At 39.0% G+C, this 17,115-nt stretch overlaps 1 protein-coding gene across 1 annotated transcript; it reads left to right on the top strand.

The window, feature by feature from the left end:
• The first annotated feature begins 3,102 nt into the window (after window positions 1-3,102).
• Window positions 3,103-6,540, top strand: LOC124250585 (T-cell surface glycoprotein CD1a-like). Its single transcript, XM_046682599.1, has 6 exons — window positions 3,103-3,294; window positions 3,635-3,901; window positions 4,609-4,887; window positions 5,103-5,381; window positions 5,719-5,809; window positions 5,977-6,540. The coding sequence occupies exons 2-6, from the start codon at window positions 3,865-3,867 to the stop codon at window positions 6,017-6,019; spliced, it is 729 nt and encodes a 242-aa protein (XP_046538555.1). The 5' UTR covers window positions 3,103-3,294; window positions 3,635-3,864; the 3' UTR covers window positions 6,020-6,540.
• Window positions 6,541-17,115: the final 10,575 nt, after the last annotated feature.

Genomic DNA, 17,115 nt, shown 5'->3' with positions numbered 1-17,115 from the left:
TTTTCTCTTGCTAAGCATTGAGTGTGGGGGTTTGAATCAATCTGGTCAAAAGTTAACTGGGTCTGTGTTTTGTTGTTGTTTCAACAGTCTTCTAATTCCTCCAGCATTACTTTGTAGGGTGGGCTGTTTGCCAGAGGGTTTCCTTAATGTCTGCTTCCTTCTCAGGTTTTGGTGTGTCCCTTGTGCTGTGCCTCAAGGGAATTATCTCCATACTCTTGCTCCTCTTCCAGCAGTGGCTGCTCTTGTGACTTGATGCTTGCTAACCTCCTTGGGAGAAGGAGTTAGGGGTATTATCTTTATTCTGGTTCAGTCTCATTCTTAGGCAGGTGCTTTGTGTTTTAGGTGGGGATTGGGCCTTTAAGAGTTCCTGTCTTTCTCTCAGCAGTATGGAACCTCTAATAGTCTAGGACTGGATGTTTTACTCTCCCTTCCCCAGTCATTCCCTTCTCCCAGCTGCAGGGCATCTTCACCCCTGCCCTGAAGGCAACAGGGCTTCAGCCCTTCCCCCACCAGGTTAAGGCTTTGCCTGTGTAGGAGATAGGGGAGAAAGATCTGGTAGGGACTTCATTTCTTATGTAATAGCTGCTCTCCTACCTCAGCCTTGCACCCTGAGAAGGAATTTCTCTGGTCTACATCCTTGACTCCAATCTTTCAGGAGGCCCTGGTGAGGTCTACAGAAAAAAGGCTAGAGATATAAGTGAATTTCCTGTGTCTGTGACTCTCAGAGGTTCTATATATTCCTGATAGTTTAGAGTAACTTGTTAACAATGTTAGTAGAATTATTCTTACTGGCTTGTGTAGAGTTTGGCATCTGTCCCAAGTCAGTACAGGTTGCATTGCCTATTTCCTTGGAGGAGTCTGTCTTTCCTTATATTCTGGGTTAATTGGTTGCCTTCATATTTCAGCTTTCTGATGGATTCAAGCAAAATTGTGACTTTGATTATAAATCAAATCAGCTTTTAAAAATTCTAAGTATGGGAGTGAAGCTCTTTCTAATTTTCTATGTTCTAATCTTAATTTACAAAAAAAATTTTCTTCCTTATATTAGCCTGAGATAATTTCTATTGACTTATGAACCAAGAAATAACAAAATAAACAACCCAAATATATTTATCCAGATGATAGAAAGCATAAATATTTAAGAACATTTAAATAGTTATAAACACCATGAAATAGGGAGGCCAGCACGTCCAGCAGAGACCTGCTCATAAGACAAGCACAGAACATCCAAACAGGACAAACAAGAAGGGAATCTTGGATAATGACTCCAGGATAATCTTTTAACTTCATTTCCCACAAATTTTCACTGGTTTCTTGTTATCAGTAATAGGAGATTTTGAGCAGGACCCTCTGTGTAAGCTTCATGCTTATTAGCATATACTTTCATCCTAAATCAAACTGTATAAGATTCTCATTTCACCAAGTAGGGTTACAAGTGACACTTCCTGATATCTTAAAATTTTTTTATCTTGAAGATCTCCATTTTCACAAAGAATTGGATGCCTGAACTGAATTATTCAATCATTCAAAAAATATTTCTTTAGCATATACCACTTGCCAGGTGTACTGTTAGATGTTGGGGATGCAGTGAAATAGGGGTAGGGATAAAACAGCCCAAGCCAACCACTGAAGTCAAGATTCTGAGTGGGCAAACATCAGTTAAGGATCACCACTTTAGAAATTATTGTTTTCAAGCATGCTTGTTTCTGTCTAGAGAGTCTAAATATTATAAGAAAACTCAGCAAACCACGATTTATAGTTCTTGATTTAAATGTTTTTCTTCCCAAGTAGACTAAAGTGATCACATTGTCAAGCTCTGTATAGTCATGAATGTAGCAAGATGCTCAGATCCAGCAGTGCTAAGTGCCTGTTTGGTGAGTGAATATATATCAATGCAAGTCAAACAGAGGGGTTTTTCTTTACGTGTTTCAATGTTCCTGTGGTCTCTGTGATGGCTACTGGTTCTTCCCCAAGAAAATGGAGAATTGGTGGTAATTTATACTGTTACACAGTGACAAAATAGAAATGGCAAGCAATAGGATATATTGAAGTATGTGAGGAAGCCATTTGGTGTAAACCTAATTCGGCCTGATTTGTTTTTCCAAAAGGGCCTGACTGTGGCTGTTGAGCACACATTGTATATCTGCTTTAAAACATTTCCTATGGCAAGAACAAAGGCCCTTGAGATAAAGGTGCAACTTCCCCCAACATTGGCATTTCCTTAGGGATAAACATCTTTCCTCAGGCTAGGAACTGATTGCTGCACTCACCTTTGACCACCTAGCTCACCTGTGACCACCCAGCTCCAGACAACAGGACTGCCACACTGCTGTGTTCACCGAGACAGCAGACCTACCTGCTGTTTCCATCAATCGCTGTGCCGACAGAGCAGTCTTGCGACTATTGTAAAAAGGACATTTCAATCATATATGAAACATCCTGTTTAGGGGTATATAACCACTCTGTGCACCCCACTTCTTCAGTGCCCTTTCTTCCTTTGGGAAAAAAGGCCCCGGGCCATGGTCCTCAGATTTCAGCTCAGAATAAACTCTCCCAAATTTTCATTTATAGATTGGTTATGGATTATTTTCGTTGACAACAGGATAATAATAGGTCATTCTGATAAAGCAAAGAAAGTAATTAATAAGAAGTCAGAGATGTGAATGAGGTGGGGTCAGGGTGAGATAGGTAAAGAGAATATTTGGGGAATATTCAAAAGGGCAGGAGAAGGACAGAGTGACAGAAAAGAGCAGGGGCATGAGAAGATTAGGTAGGGTGCTAGGAAGCAACTTAATTTCATACTTTTATTGTATGAGTGAGAAAAAAAGTCCCTAGAGTTCAAGAGACTGTTCAGTGCCATACAAGACCTGTTCCACAGCAATCAGATCAGGGAGAGGTGAACAGGATGGAAGCTGATGCAAGGAGAGAGGCTGGAAGCCATAAAGGAGAGTCAGAACTGGAGGGGCTACAAGTCTGAGTAGGCAGAGAACTGGAGGAGAAATGAGTTTCTGAGTAGGCGGCCCATAGAACTAAAGGGGAAATGAGAATCTGAATAGGAAGTCCAAGGTTTAGGGAAGGAGTGGATATTCTTTGTTATTGAGAGCGATGAAAGGAAAGGTTTTTCTGTTGGAAGGAGAAGGAAGTCAGAATATAGATATTGTGGGGTAGGTTTGTTTAGAACAGAAATCAAAGACCCACTTTTCTCAGAGAAAGAAAGAACATCTGCAAATGAAATGCTGTTCCTGCAACTTCATTTGCTAGCAGTTCTCCTCCCAGGTGGCGACAATAAAGATGGTAAGAACTCTGGCAACTCCTCAGTTGGGTGCAAGAGGGTCTGGGTGTGTGTATGTTTGTGTGTGTGTGTGCGTATGTGATGGGTTTTCTTTAGTATATACCTGTAGGATGAGAGTGTCAGCCTTGATCCATTCTGCATGTCCCTGACCAGGTCTCTGTGCTCTTCTGAAGTTTGAATATAAAGTTGTGGGCCCTGGGCAGGCAAATGTCTCCTGAGATAACTATGCCTTCCCTTTCCTTCAGATTCTGAGTTTCCCCTCTCTGGCACCTGTTTTTCTCCATTCTCTCTCCTTCCCAATGCCTGTTTTTTGTCCTTATTTTGTTGATTCTTTTGACACAGACTTCCAGGAGCCAGTCTCCTTCCAAATCATCCAAATTTCATCCTTTTACAACCGTTCCTGGGTACAAAATCTGGGCTCAGGTTGGTTGGATGAATTGCAGACTCATGGGTGGGAAAGCAGCTCTGGCACTATCATTTTCCTGTGGCCCTGGTCCAAGGGCAACTACAGCAATGAAGAGTGGATGGAACTGGAAAAGCTATTCCGTATGTCCTCCATTGGAATTCCCTAGATGTTTCACAACCTTGCCAGTCAACGGCAGCTTGAATGTGAGTTTGGTTCCCTCCTTGGGGAGTGGGGATACGGGTGGGAGGTGTATGTGTTTCTCAATGAGTTTCTTATTCCTCTAGGAAACAGCCTCCATTCACTTCTGAATCTTACTTCTCCCCATCATAAAACTGCAATTACACATTTTTAAGGCAGGGAGTATAATCTAGATCCTAATTCTTCAAAAGCTTCAAGTCTTGTTGCTTAAGAACTCCTCTCTCATTGACTGAAAGCCTGTGCCTTATTATCTTCCATTAGTGGTCTCCTGTGACCACGCCTTTCCCTGGCCTCCAACCAGATACTCTCAGCTTCCCCACTCTTTGATTGCCTCCTTAAAGTCTATTTTTCTCCTACTCCATCTCTTCGGTTATCTCTGCTGATATATTCACTGCGACCAATTGCATTCTGTTCACTCTGGATTATTATAATGTCAACTCTCTCACACTCAAGTCCTAACTTATTCTCTTGCCCACACCATTCATGTTGCCTTCTTTGAACAGTTTGGCCCCTTCCTCATGTCATTCATCTCCTCCATCTCCAACTACCACCAATTCCTCTTTTTCTCAACCTCTATTGAAGCCAAACTTTGCTCTATTCCCTCAAATCTCCTAAACTTCTCCATTCAGCTTCTATCATTCTTTTGCTTTCACTCATTTTATTTTACCTTTTTTACTCCTTTATTCATTAATTCATAATCCCTCTTCCCCAGATCCCTTTGAGGTACAGATAACAGCAGGTTGTGAGCTGCACTTTGGTGAAATCTCAGTAGGCTTCATGCGTGGTGCTTATCAAGGATCAGATTTCATAAGCTTCCAGAACAATTCATGGTTGCCATCTCCAGATGGTGGAAGTAGGGCTCAGCATGCCTGTGAACTATACAATGGGGATAAAGTTGGCCTGGAAATAACAGATAGGTTCCTCAGTGACACCTGTCCACGTCTCCTCTTGAGTCTTCTTGATGCAGGGAAGGCAGATCTCCAGAGACAAGGTCAGTCCTGCAGCCATCCTTGAGAATTCTCCATTCTAAAATCATACCTTCCCATTTTCCCCTTCCCATCTTACTGAGAAGAAACAAAGAGAGGGAATCACAGGTGACAGATTCCTAGAGGTGGGAAAGATATGTCTCTCTAAACTGATGTGAAGATCTGAACCTCTAAGTCTATGTTAGAGTTCTCATCTGAATATCTTTCCTGTCCTCTACAGTAAAACCAGAGGCCTGGCTGTCCACTGGCCCCAGTCCTGGTCCTGGCCGTCTGATGATGGTTTGTCACGTCTCTGGCTTCTACCCAAAGCCAATTTGGGTGATGTGGATGCAGGGCGATCAGGAGCATCTGGGTACTCAGCAAAGTGACATTTTGCCCAATGCTGATGGGACATGGTATCTTCGTAAGTCCTTGGATGTGGAAGCCCTCGAAGCAGCTGGCCTGTCTTGCCGGGTGAGACACAGAAGTCTAGGAGGCCAGGACATCATTGTCTACCAGGGTAAGAAAGAATGGGGGCCCTAGCTGGGAAAGGGAATAAGTGGTCCTCAAGAAGAGCAGGATAGCCAGATGAAATATCTGGGATTCTAGGAACATTAGACCCAAGAGAAATAAAAGTTAATTATCCAAGAAATATACAAAAGGAAAATGAGGGACCTGCAGATGTAGGAGGATATTATGGTTTAGATGAAGGATTCATCTCTGAAGAGGGATGAGAGAAGAAATAGGACGAAAGGAGATTGGTGAGTCAGACACTCAAATGAACAAACAAAGACCAGGGAGATGAAGTAAAATGGGGTAGATTTGAAATGACACCCTGTGTGCACTCAAATCCACAGAACGTCACAGCTTCACGGGCTGGATCTTCTTGGCAGTGATAGTGCCCCTGGTGCTTCTGACGGGTCTTGCGTTTTGGCTTAGAAAGTGCTGGTAAGTTCTTTGTATCCCTCCTTCCTGCTCTCTGTCCTGATCTTTACTTGTCTTCCCATCTTTTTGTTTTCTCTCTCCTCAGTCCTCCCTCCCAGTGCTCTCCCTTCTTACTCCTCACTTCTCACCTCCACCTCGTGCACAGTGACTTCCTTCTCTGTTCTTGTCAGGACACACTGTGAAGCTCCATGCACCATTGTCCTGTTGAAATGAGATCCCAGCAGCGCAGGAGCTCAGAACATATGAAAACTCAACACCATGTTGATGTCCTTTCAACTGTCCTTGTACAAACTTGTTGTTTTTTATTTCTCCTTAATGATCTATTATCAATATAAGCTAGATGTAATTTTGCAGGATTTGTTGTTCTTACCTGGGTTCTAGCACTTAAAACTCATATTATAACTCTGAATGGATGAGATCCTAGCAACCTCCACACATTCAGATATTAATGGGTCATCAGGCCCATTTCAGATGCCACTTCCTCCAGAGGGCCTTCCCTGATGCACAAGTGTAAGCAGTCTCTGCTTTGTCTGACTTCCCAGTGCACTTGAACCGTACTTTGCCAAATCTAATCCTCACTTCCTGCCCTTTTTTGTAGCTATTTAAATCCCTTTTCCCCTTATAATTTTTAAGCTTTTTGACAGCAAAGCACATGTCTTTTTAACATTTGTATCCTTGGCAAAGTGTCTCACCTGCAGGTAATATGTTCTCAATAAAAATCTGTGTTGAATTTATCCCAAATTCATAGTCTTATTCTTTCCCTTCCTGACACGTTTGTAGTAGTTGAGACATTCGATGCTCATCTTATTAAAAGTCTTCTCACTTGGCCAAGGGACTGACACTTTCCTAATTCCTTAGTGACTTCTCTGAGCCCCTGAGGAGAAATCCAGTGTTGCCTCTGACCGTTCTTCTTATTTAAATATAGAGACCTATTGGAATGAAACTATCGTTTCAAGTGGTCTAAACAGAAAGAGGAAGGCAGGATGTAGGCCCCACTATTCAGTGTGGTTCTGGGACATGCAGCAGAGTTATCTTCTTGGAGTTTGTTAGAAATATAGAATCCTGGGTCTCAGACTTACTGAATCATAATTTGCATTTGTCAAAATCAGCAGGGGATTCACATTTTCCCCACCCTGGGTAATGTGCTGGTAAATTTCTTGGGCTTTCATCCACACAGCTGTGCTGTCTACTCTATTTTTAAAAACAAACTAACAAAAAAAAGGAGTCATCATCTCATTCATCCACAAATCTAGCTCCTTTTCCATATCTTCATAGCTTCATCAAAGCATTAATGATATTACTTTAGCACTCTGGAGAAGCTCCACATACAGATCAGTGAATTTCCTTTTCCTTTTTTGGAGTTACTGCATTGTTGATTCATTAACACTGAACGCATGACCCACAACACTATCGCTCATGCCTGAATAAAGCTTATCTACACGTGCATTTTCCCCAGAAGACGTAATCCAGCCTTCCCGTGCTTAGGAACATTAGACAGCACTTCAGCTGTATGCATTAGGGCCATTTTAAACAGCAAAATCCCTCAACCAAGAGCACAAAACTGCAGAAAATGTGGCACTCAATAGATCCTGAAAAGGCCACTTGTTTATAGTGTGAGAACTGAAACAAGGAGGCAGAGAGTCACCTTGTTGGACCTCAGCTGGAAACACATGAGAAGGGTGACAAATTTTGTGCCCTCTGCACATGTCCATGAATGACTGTGAAAGCATTGTGAGTAACTATTTGGGGGTTACAAATAAATTTTTAACAGGGAGGCTAATTAGCAAATACAGAATTTGTGAATAATGAAGATTGATTTTTTATAACTAGTGACCGTAAATGGCAATGTGAATTGACATATCCATGGCTAGACTTAAATTACTTTAGGATTCATTAATCAATTCAACAAATAATTCTTAAGCACTTATTATGCAGTGGGGACAAATTGAGTACAAGGTAGTGGGGAAGAGGAAGGTTGTTAGCATCTTCTGAGCTTGAAAGATTTGCCTTCCTAATTTGATTCTACAGTTTAGTGTTTTCCTTGTTGTTTCTATCTTAGTTTCTTAGCACAGCAACTTATTTGGGTTAAACTAGGGGAAAGGGACTTCACTCTGATTTGTTTAGGGAGCTGAGAAAGGGGCCCAGGGCAAGGAGAACATCCAGAGGGACCAAGTGCAGGTGGCTGAGGCTGCACTTGTGGCAATTTTGGGAAAATAAAGTTGAGAGGGAAGAGGAGGGAAAGGTGAAATATGGGATGGAGGAGCATAAACAGTGGGACTGCTGCAATCGTCCTACCTGGATTAGACTGGTCGCTCCTCTAGGCTCCGATCTACCTTGTCACCATTACATAGCAGCCATGCTATTCGGTTGGTTGACTCCATCCTCATCTGTAGTCCTGGACTCTGATCAGCCTAAGGCAATCATGACAAATCATCCTTGATGATGTGATAGGCTCAAGGATGGACAGGTAACCTATAATTTAAGCCAAATCATGATATAGATCCCACTTATCCTTGCTCAGAGTGATGGCTCGGAGCTAGGCACCTGCTCTAAGATGGCACAGTTTATATGAAACCTGATTCTTGTGTTTGATGGTAGGGGAAAGAGATGTCCTCTGTTGTCCTGGATGTCATGGTATGGGGTATAAACCATGAAATGACATGGCAATGATAGTTAAATTACCAAAATGCAAGATATTTTCCGTGAATCTCCTCCTGACACAGTAAGTGAATTCGTTCATTCATCACATATTCACTGTTTCTTATTTGTATGGTAAACATATTCACTGAGATCGGTTCCAAAGAGTATGAGAAGCAGTGGCGTCTCCAGGTATTTAAAGCACAATGAGTAATCTCTTCCTCCAAGCTCTTTCCTTTTTTGATGTCTATAGTTACTCACCCAGAGTCAAACTTCAGAGATCTTTGCAGGCTTGCTTTCCCAGCTTTTCTGTTTACCAAGTTATTCTCTACAAAATCTCTGAAAATTATGTCTTCTGTTCCTTATCAGTAGGTTTAATAACCTCAACATAGGACAAATATAGAGCTTTGCTCTCTTCTAGTAAACATTTCTGTTGGTTTCTTTTTTCTTCTTTTTTGAGGAAGATTAGCCCTGAGCTAACATCACTGCCCATCTTCCTCTACTTTTTATATGTGGGATGCCTGCCACAGCATGGCTTGATGAGTGTGCATAGGTCCGCACCCGGGATCTAAACTGGCGAACCCGGGGCCATCAAGCAGAAAGTGTGAACTTAACCGCTGCACCACCAGGCAGCCCCAACATTTCTGTTGGTTTCTTAAGCAAACACTCTGCCTCAGCCACTGTGGGGTCCTGTTTAGGGGATAGAAGTTTCTGCTACTGAGAATCTCCTTAAGAAAGGATTGAGACCCTAGTATAAAATGTGAGGCAGGTTTGTAATTGGACTTGAAGAAAACGGCAGCTGAAACATAAGCTTCTTGGAATTTCACAGTTGGTAGGAGTTGCCTGTATTGTCAGAATTAGACCATCCAGGGAAGTGAGTGAATGAATTTGTGACAAAGCTGCTCCATTTGTGAGAACGTGTAAGGTGCTGGGTATTGCAACCACACACCTGCTTCCCATCTCCTGATTACTTGATGTAAAAGTAACTTGATCAAGTTGAAAGATGAGAATTTTTAAAATATGAAATTGTGATGAATAGTAAAAGGGTGTAACTTAGTATTTGATGTTTTTCTAATTTATTAATTAGATTTTAATTTTCTTCTAAACTTTTTAATGGCATATAAGAGATTTTTTTTTAAGGAAACCCAGACATGTGGCCAGATGGCTACAGTCAGCTTTGTAAATGAGAGATTTAACACATCATTGCATCATCACAATTGTAAATGTTTATATTCACTTCATTATGAATTCCTTAACTGTTAATTATTTTAACAGCTTGTAGTGGTCTTTAAAAAAATTCTTTTCTTATTCACAAGTGAAAAGAAGTTTAATTGACCAAGTTCACAGCAAGTTGAACACTTACAGACAATTTCTCAGTTCTAGAAAGAAGGATTAAAAGATAGTTTGTGAGTACAAGGTTGCACAATGCCAGCGAAAAACGAGGGAAGGGAAATTTCTTCTCCAAAGAAATCTGGCCACATCTATGCACAAACATATTTTTCATCACAGGTAGGAGTAAGAGATTAGGAGAAATTTTAGCAAGAATAAAGGAAAAAAACTATATTAAGTATCAAGAAAATTAGTACTAGCCATTTTTGCTTTGAAATTCGTTTTCTGTGTGATGTTAGTTGGGGGCTAGAAACATTCACTCGTGAATTTGATAACTTGTTAATGGTTTATTAAGTGCTTGTAATACATTGTCTTTTCATCTTTATGGAAACCCTGAGAGTATATATTTTTGCCTCCACCTAACTAAAGAAAACAATGAAGATCAGGGAGCCTTTCCAAAGTCACTCACCTGCCCGGCAGCAGAACCAGCACTTTGATTCCTCATCAGGGTTTGTTAGAAACTTATGAAAAGAGTGAAGGAGAGAGACTGATCCAGATGGCATGGTTAAAAATGACATGGTGAATTTGATAATTGATGTGGTCTATAAGTTTCAGCAATGATTTATTTATGCTTTGCTCAGTTTTCTGTGGTGATTGAAATTCAGTACCTCAATATTTGAAATGGGAAGCAGAGGACTATGAACAAAGTGTGTATTTGTGCTCACACATTTGTGCTTTTTGGTTTTGTTTAATTTTAATTATTCTGAGATTTGTAAACAGTGGTCACTAAGGATTAGTTTTTGCAGTCTTACTACCATGTGTTGTTGTTACCTAGGTGAGCACATAGTCTCTTTTTCTGGTTTATAGATGATTCTCAAGTGACATATATCAGTGAATTTATAGCTTTAAAGCATTTATTTGTAAATAAGACAGACTAAAAGCATCTGAAATAAGATTTTAATTGAGGAAACGAAAAAGAACAACAGAATCAATACAGAATTAGAAGGTAGAAAATTAGAGTACTAAAATTTAAAATAAAAAGCGAAGCAAAATATTGATAAAAATTCATAAAGGTAGGGGCTGGCCCCGTGGCCAAGTGGTTGGGTTTGCATGCTCCGCTGCAGGCAGCCCAGTGTTTCGTTGGTTCGAATCCTGGGCGCAGACATGGCACTGCTCATCAAACCACGCTGAGGCAGCGTCCCACATGCCACAAATAGAAGGACCCACAACGAAGAATATACAACTATGTACTGGGGGGTTTTGGGGAGGAAAAGGAAAAAAATAAAATCTTTAAAAAAAAAATTCATAAAGGTAACTGACAACACTAAAGGCTGGCTTTTTGAGAAAATTAATAAAAATATAAAAACCTCTCAGAAGTGATTAATAGAGTAATAAATATTAGAAAAGCAGATATATTTCAGGTAAGTAATATACTGGTTAAAATAAGAAAATGCTAAGTGTAATTTATATCAACTCATTTGTAATATATAAAATTTTATTTTAAAAATCCTAGGAGAGAGAGAAAATCTGAATGTATAAGTAATTCTTAAGTAAAATGAACAAGTAGTCGAAATTTCTAGTTGCACAAGGTCCTAGGACCAGACTACATGGAGCAGCAGATAATCACATTTCATATACTTTGTTCCAGGTATAGGATAAGTTGGAAAATAATCCCAATGAACTTTAGGAGGCAAAATTTTCATGACACCAGAGCCAGCAAGAATTCCCCTAGAAAAAACAAAACAAATATGAAAATAGTAATTATCAACTAATCTCATTTACGTATATTTACCCAGAAATTATATAGAGAGACTCAAATAAAATATTTAGAAATAATAACCAGCACCAAATGAAGTGGAATTTATCCATAGAATGCAAGGATCACCTACCATTAAAAATCTCTTAATAGAATCACTTCCTTCAACAGATTAAGGATTAAAACCTTATAATCATCTCCAGATTTACAGGAAAGCATTTGATATATTTATTTATTTTATTTTTTGAGGAAGATTAGCCCTGAGCTAACTACCGCCAGTCCTCCTCTTTTTTTTTTTTTTGCTGAAGAAGCCTGGCTCTGAGCTAACATCTGTGCCCATCTTCCTCTACTTTATATGTGGGATGCCTACCACAGCATGGCGTGCCAAGCGGTGCCATGTCCGCACCCAGGATCTGAACCAGCGAACCCCGGGCTGCCGAGAATCAGAACGTGCGCACTTAACCGCTGGGCCACCGGGCCGGCCCCGCATTTGATATATTTAAATGTTTACTCTGATAAAACATTACCAACTCAGAATAGAAGGAAACTTCACTGTGTGGTCAATTGTAGCTACAAACAACCTACATGAAATATATTTAATTGTGAAGCTTTAAAGCAGCCAGTGAAAATCAAGACCAAGATGCCTGCCTTCTATAATCATCACTTTTCAATAGAATGCTGGAAGTCCTAGTTAATCCAGTAAGGCAAGAAAAATAGGAGGTATGAAAATAGAAATTAAAGAATAAAATTATCATTTGCAGATCATATGATTTTACACGAGAAATTAAAAAATTAGCAAAATATTGGGAATAGTAAGAGAGCTGATAACTTGTTTAGTTATAAATTTAACATAGAAATAAAACCGTAAGGATTTCAAGGGTATAGGTGTTTTTTTCAGATGATATGATTTCTATGTAGAAAGCTAATAGAACAAAAAGCAAACCATTAGAGCTACCCTAACAGTTTAGCAAGGTATTTAGACACAAAGTATGAAAAAATCTGCAACACATTTTATCTAAGCAATGAACCAATAAAAGAAAATAAGATACCATTTATAATAGCAAAATAAAATCTATAAAATAGCTAGAAATTAGCTAATGAATGAATATACAAGAATTCTACAGAGATATTCTAAGTACTATTAAAGATCATAACAGTATTTCTGATAAATGGAGTTGTATAGAAGGGGTTATTATAAAAATTATAATTCTTTAAAAATTATTCTATAAGTTGAGGAACTACCTAATTAAAATTCTAGCTGGATTTTGGAGGTACTAAGTAAACTTTTAAAAAATATTATATGGAAGAATAAATGACTACAAATATCTAAATCATTTTTGAAAGAGATGTGCAAAGGTTTATTCACAGTGGAACAAAGTCCTAAACGCAAAAAATAATATTACAAAGTTAGTAGCATATAATAAAGCAGAATATATGACCTATTGGGGGAAATTGTTTCTTTAACTAAATTCCAAAATTGGAAACTCTAGAGCCTTAGGGAGAAATGGCCTATGGTGGGACATCCCACACAACTTCAACACACCCATACACAGTTCGAGTTAAATAGTGGGCTCCTCACCGTGATGGTGCCCCTGGCTACCTGCCTTGACCCTTAAGGGCTCAGCTCCTCCCAGGGTCCTGTCACTGTCAGTTCCTGCAGGGACAGGGGACCTGGGTTCTCCACCCCTTGGAGAACAAGAGTGGGCATGTTAAGGTGACTGGGCAGCATAGACTATTCTGCATTTTGTTGCTTCTGCACCACAAACTATAAAATTGTTGAAAAAAGAACAATAAAATTAAACTAAAAGGAAAAATTGTTGAATTTTACTTTATAAAATTAAGGCCTTCTTTTCAATAAAGTATACACTGAACAAAATTAATGAGTGAAAAATTGAGAGACGTATTTGAAAGTCTAAAATTAAAACGTATATATATTTTATACATATATACACAGAGTAATATGGGAAGGTTTAAAGAATGCTGAATAAAATTCATTAATAAATGAAGCATACACATCATACCTTTTGTTGAAGTTAAAGTCGTACTCACACTCATTGGTAATTAGACAAATGCAAATTAAGACAAGCTCTCATTTTACCTGGCCAAACTGGCAACATCAGAAAGCTGCAGAAGCCCAGTGTTTGCGGGGATGTGGGATAGGTGGTGATCCCCATGCACTGATGGTGGCGAAGTAATTCTGGAGAGTTCGCAGCAAGATCTTGCCTAATGATGTGCATGTTGACCCTGCAATCCCAATTCTGAATATTCATAATAGAAAATATTTACCCAGCTCCAGAGGGAACATATATAAAGATGTTTATCACAGTGTTTTCATGGTAGTGAGGTGTGGGCAGCATGCTAGATGTTCATCTCTATGGGAACACATAAGTAAATGCAATAGATGCCCACCATGGGTTCTGTGCAGCAGGTAGAAACAACAGACTAGACAAAGAGTAATATGAAAGGTTTTTAAAAGACTGCTGAATGAAATACATTAATAGATGAAGTATACAATATAATACCTTTTGTGTAAAGTTTTACACATCAAACAGCACCACATTTTTATAAGAACACATAGAAACAGAATGATAACATATTAATACATTAGAATGTGATGAAGAGAAGGAAATGGGGATAAATGAATCAAACGGTTTACAGAGGAGGTCTGCTCAGACCAGAGGATGTCCACGAGCCTGTAAATGGAGGAGAATGATTAACTAAACAATCTGCACTTAAGATTAAAAAGGCAAAATGTAAAACAATAAAGCAAAAAGTGGAAAATGTTTAATGATGCTTTCTGGAACTGGGATAATGGATTGCACCAAGGGAAGAACTTTCTCAGAGAAAAAACAAAAAAACATATAATATTTCATAAAACACGTATATTTGTAAGCACAAAGAATCAAAATATCTGCAACATCAAAACCCTCTGGTTGAAAAAGGCAGGTTTTAATAATCATCAAACGCTACAGATTGGGATGAATTTCTATACTTTACCACTGGGTGACAGTAGAGATTAAAACAAAGTTTCAGCTTCCCAGTTATTACTGAAAAATCTGAAGTCCTCCAAATCATCAAGCAGCTTACAAACCCATGCTTAAAACCACAATAAGTTGCTAGCTCTAAAAATAATTGAAAATGGCTTTACAAAAATATGCACATAAAATTTAAAATATATCAATAATAATAAAGGAATAGAATCCAGGGGAATATATGGCTGGTAAAATATGATGAAGCCAAAAATAGAATAAATTTTAAAAAGTATCATGATATCCTATACATGGGCTACATGTGGGTTGCAAATTATTAGAGGACTGTAAGATGATTAACACAGGATTAATTGCTTATCAACAATGTCTAGAAGGTATAGACAAATAAGTTGTTCAGGAAAAGTATATCTACTCCTGGGCCCGAGGCCGCAAGGAAATTTGTACCATCAGTTCCATTGGTGCAGTGAAGAAACTATTTGGTTCAGTGAACAATGTTCTTATGAATATTCATTCAGTAAATTTTGCTGGTTTCATAGGCCTGTTTGCTTTAAGTCTCTTAAAGTAGGGTGATTACATCAGCCTAAAGTAAAAAATGATGAAAATAACTATGCAACACAACATGATCTGGTCCCATGGGCAGCTCTCTGATGTTCTGGCAAACTCAAGGGGAGAATTTACATTATCCTTAGGAATGAATAGACTCTAAGTCTCCCATAAATAGTTGTTATGTTGAACTAATATAATTATTTTTGAGCAGCACAACTTTTAGATTAGGTACTCTAACATACACCTTATGTACAACAGTTTTATATTATCTGTTAAATGCAGAGCAGTAACTTTAATAATCAGTTGAGCTGCGGGTGGAACTGCCAATCGGAAATTTCTTGTGGCTTTTGGAGATCTACTCAAGAACTGTTGCTTGAATCTCAGGTTTGCTCCTAGGAGGCTGATAACACCCTTAGAGAGTACCAAGATTCTTCTTGAGATATGATTTTGGTTCTAAGACATAGATGCGTGTTGGCCCGACTACAACTCCTTCCATCCCCAATGCACAACCAATTCTACCTTAGAGAGAATGTCGGATATGACTTCAGATAATATTTCAAACAAGTATGAGCCCTAATTTGGGTACAAAGTGTCCTGAGAAAAGCACCTAGGGTCTTTGAGCTTTGAATAATGTTATTTACAGGTTACCTCTTCAAGTAAAATTGTTACCAACTATTCACTGACATACTCAAATAGATAGATGAATTGTCAAATGGGCTTATACCCACTGATTATCTTCCAGAATCTATTTTCCACTTACTCTAGAATAAATCAACCCCCCAATTATCAGCTGAGCAGAATAAAAGCTGCATCTCTTAGGCACCCTTTCAACTCATTGTGGTTACGTGCCTGCAGTCTGACCAACGGAGTGTGCAACTTCTGCAAAGTGGATCTGAAGCAGTGGGAGGCGGGTGTGCTTAGCTTCTTCCTTTCTCCTTATTGCTGGCTAAAAGGCGGTCTTGGTGGAAGACCTCTGGCAACCATCTCAGAATACAGGATGACCTTTGGAACGATGGTCAAGCAGGTTAAAGATGACAATGAAACAAACAAAGCCAAACAAAAATTGCAAATAACCCAAAACAAAAGAGGAAGCTGGGAACCAAGTGCCTGACCAATGGAAAGGCAGAACAGCCCTGGATTGCCTACTTCCAGTCTCTTCACAAGACAGAGAAATATAACTACATCTTTTTAAAGATACTGTTCATTTGAATTTTCTGTCACTTGCTCCCGAACTTGAACCTAAGGAATCCAGAATGTCGGCTGAAGAATCAATTAAAGATTGACAACTTTGGTTCATGAAATGTTTACCTGTAGCTCTTTATTTTTCTCATTATAATGACCTGCATGGATTATTATTTATTTTTTGCCATTTTTGTTATATAAATACATTATTATCTGTATAATTTCTAAAGAAAGGGAGAAAATGCAACAAGACCTTCCAAAATTTGTATGAAAAGAAAAATGTTAGAAATCAGAGTGAAGTTCTGGGGAAACAGTACAGTGAAATATTCATAACACATCTCACTGAGGTAATCCAAAGTAGAAAGTGTAGCTTCACCTATACTGAATCTAGGGAAGAGTTGTGACTTAAAACAAAAACCAAGGAAGTTATAATCAAAGCTGGAAAAAAATTTTTAGCATACATTTTCATTAATTTTAATAAGATGAACAACTGATGTCTGTAGTTTAGGGGAAAAAATTCAATCCAGGAGAGAATTAACAAAGCTACTGGGGCCTTTGTTAGAAGACGACTATGGAGAAAAAAGTCTTGTGGAAAAAGATGACAAATTAATGTGTGAGAGGCTTTTGGTGGAGCCAAAGCAAATGGCCTTTGGCTTTAGAAATTAGGGTATGACCACATGAGTTTTGACCTTGTTGGTGTGCAGTGGTTCAACATCACTGGTTTTTATATGCTGTGCAGCAAGCTCTTTGTTGCTGTGGCCTGGACAGGCAGCTGTAGGATTGTGCATCTAGTGTCCATTTGAGATTTTTATCATGGAAGATTGCTGCTGCTCAGAATCAATTTTTCAAGTCAAGTGGCTGTTTTTTAT

The sequence above is a fragment of the Equus quagga genome, chromosome 13, assembly GCF_021613505.1.
Source record: "Equus quagga isolate Etosha38 chromosome 13, UCLA_HA_Equagga_1.0, whole genome shotgun sequence".
NCBI classification, from domain to species: domain Eukaryota; kingdom Metazoa; phylum Chordata; class Mammalia; order Perissodactyla; family Equidae; genus Equus; species Equus quagga.
This window is presented reverse-complemented; position numbering and strand designations above follow the sequence as displayed.

Coding starts and splice junctions, on each gene's coding strand:
- LOC124250585 (XM_046682599.1), top strand. CDS start 3,865: ATGTTTCACAACCTTGCCAGTCAACGGCAGCTTGAAT. Junction 3,902..4,608: donor CAGTCAACGGCAGCTTGAAT/GTGAGTTTGGTT, acceptor CCTCTTCCCCAG/ATCCCTTTGAGGTACAGATA. Junction 5,382..5,718: donor GGACATCATTGTCTACCAGG/GTAAGAAAGAAT, acceptor TCAAATCCACAG/AACGTCACAGCTTCACGGGC.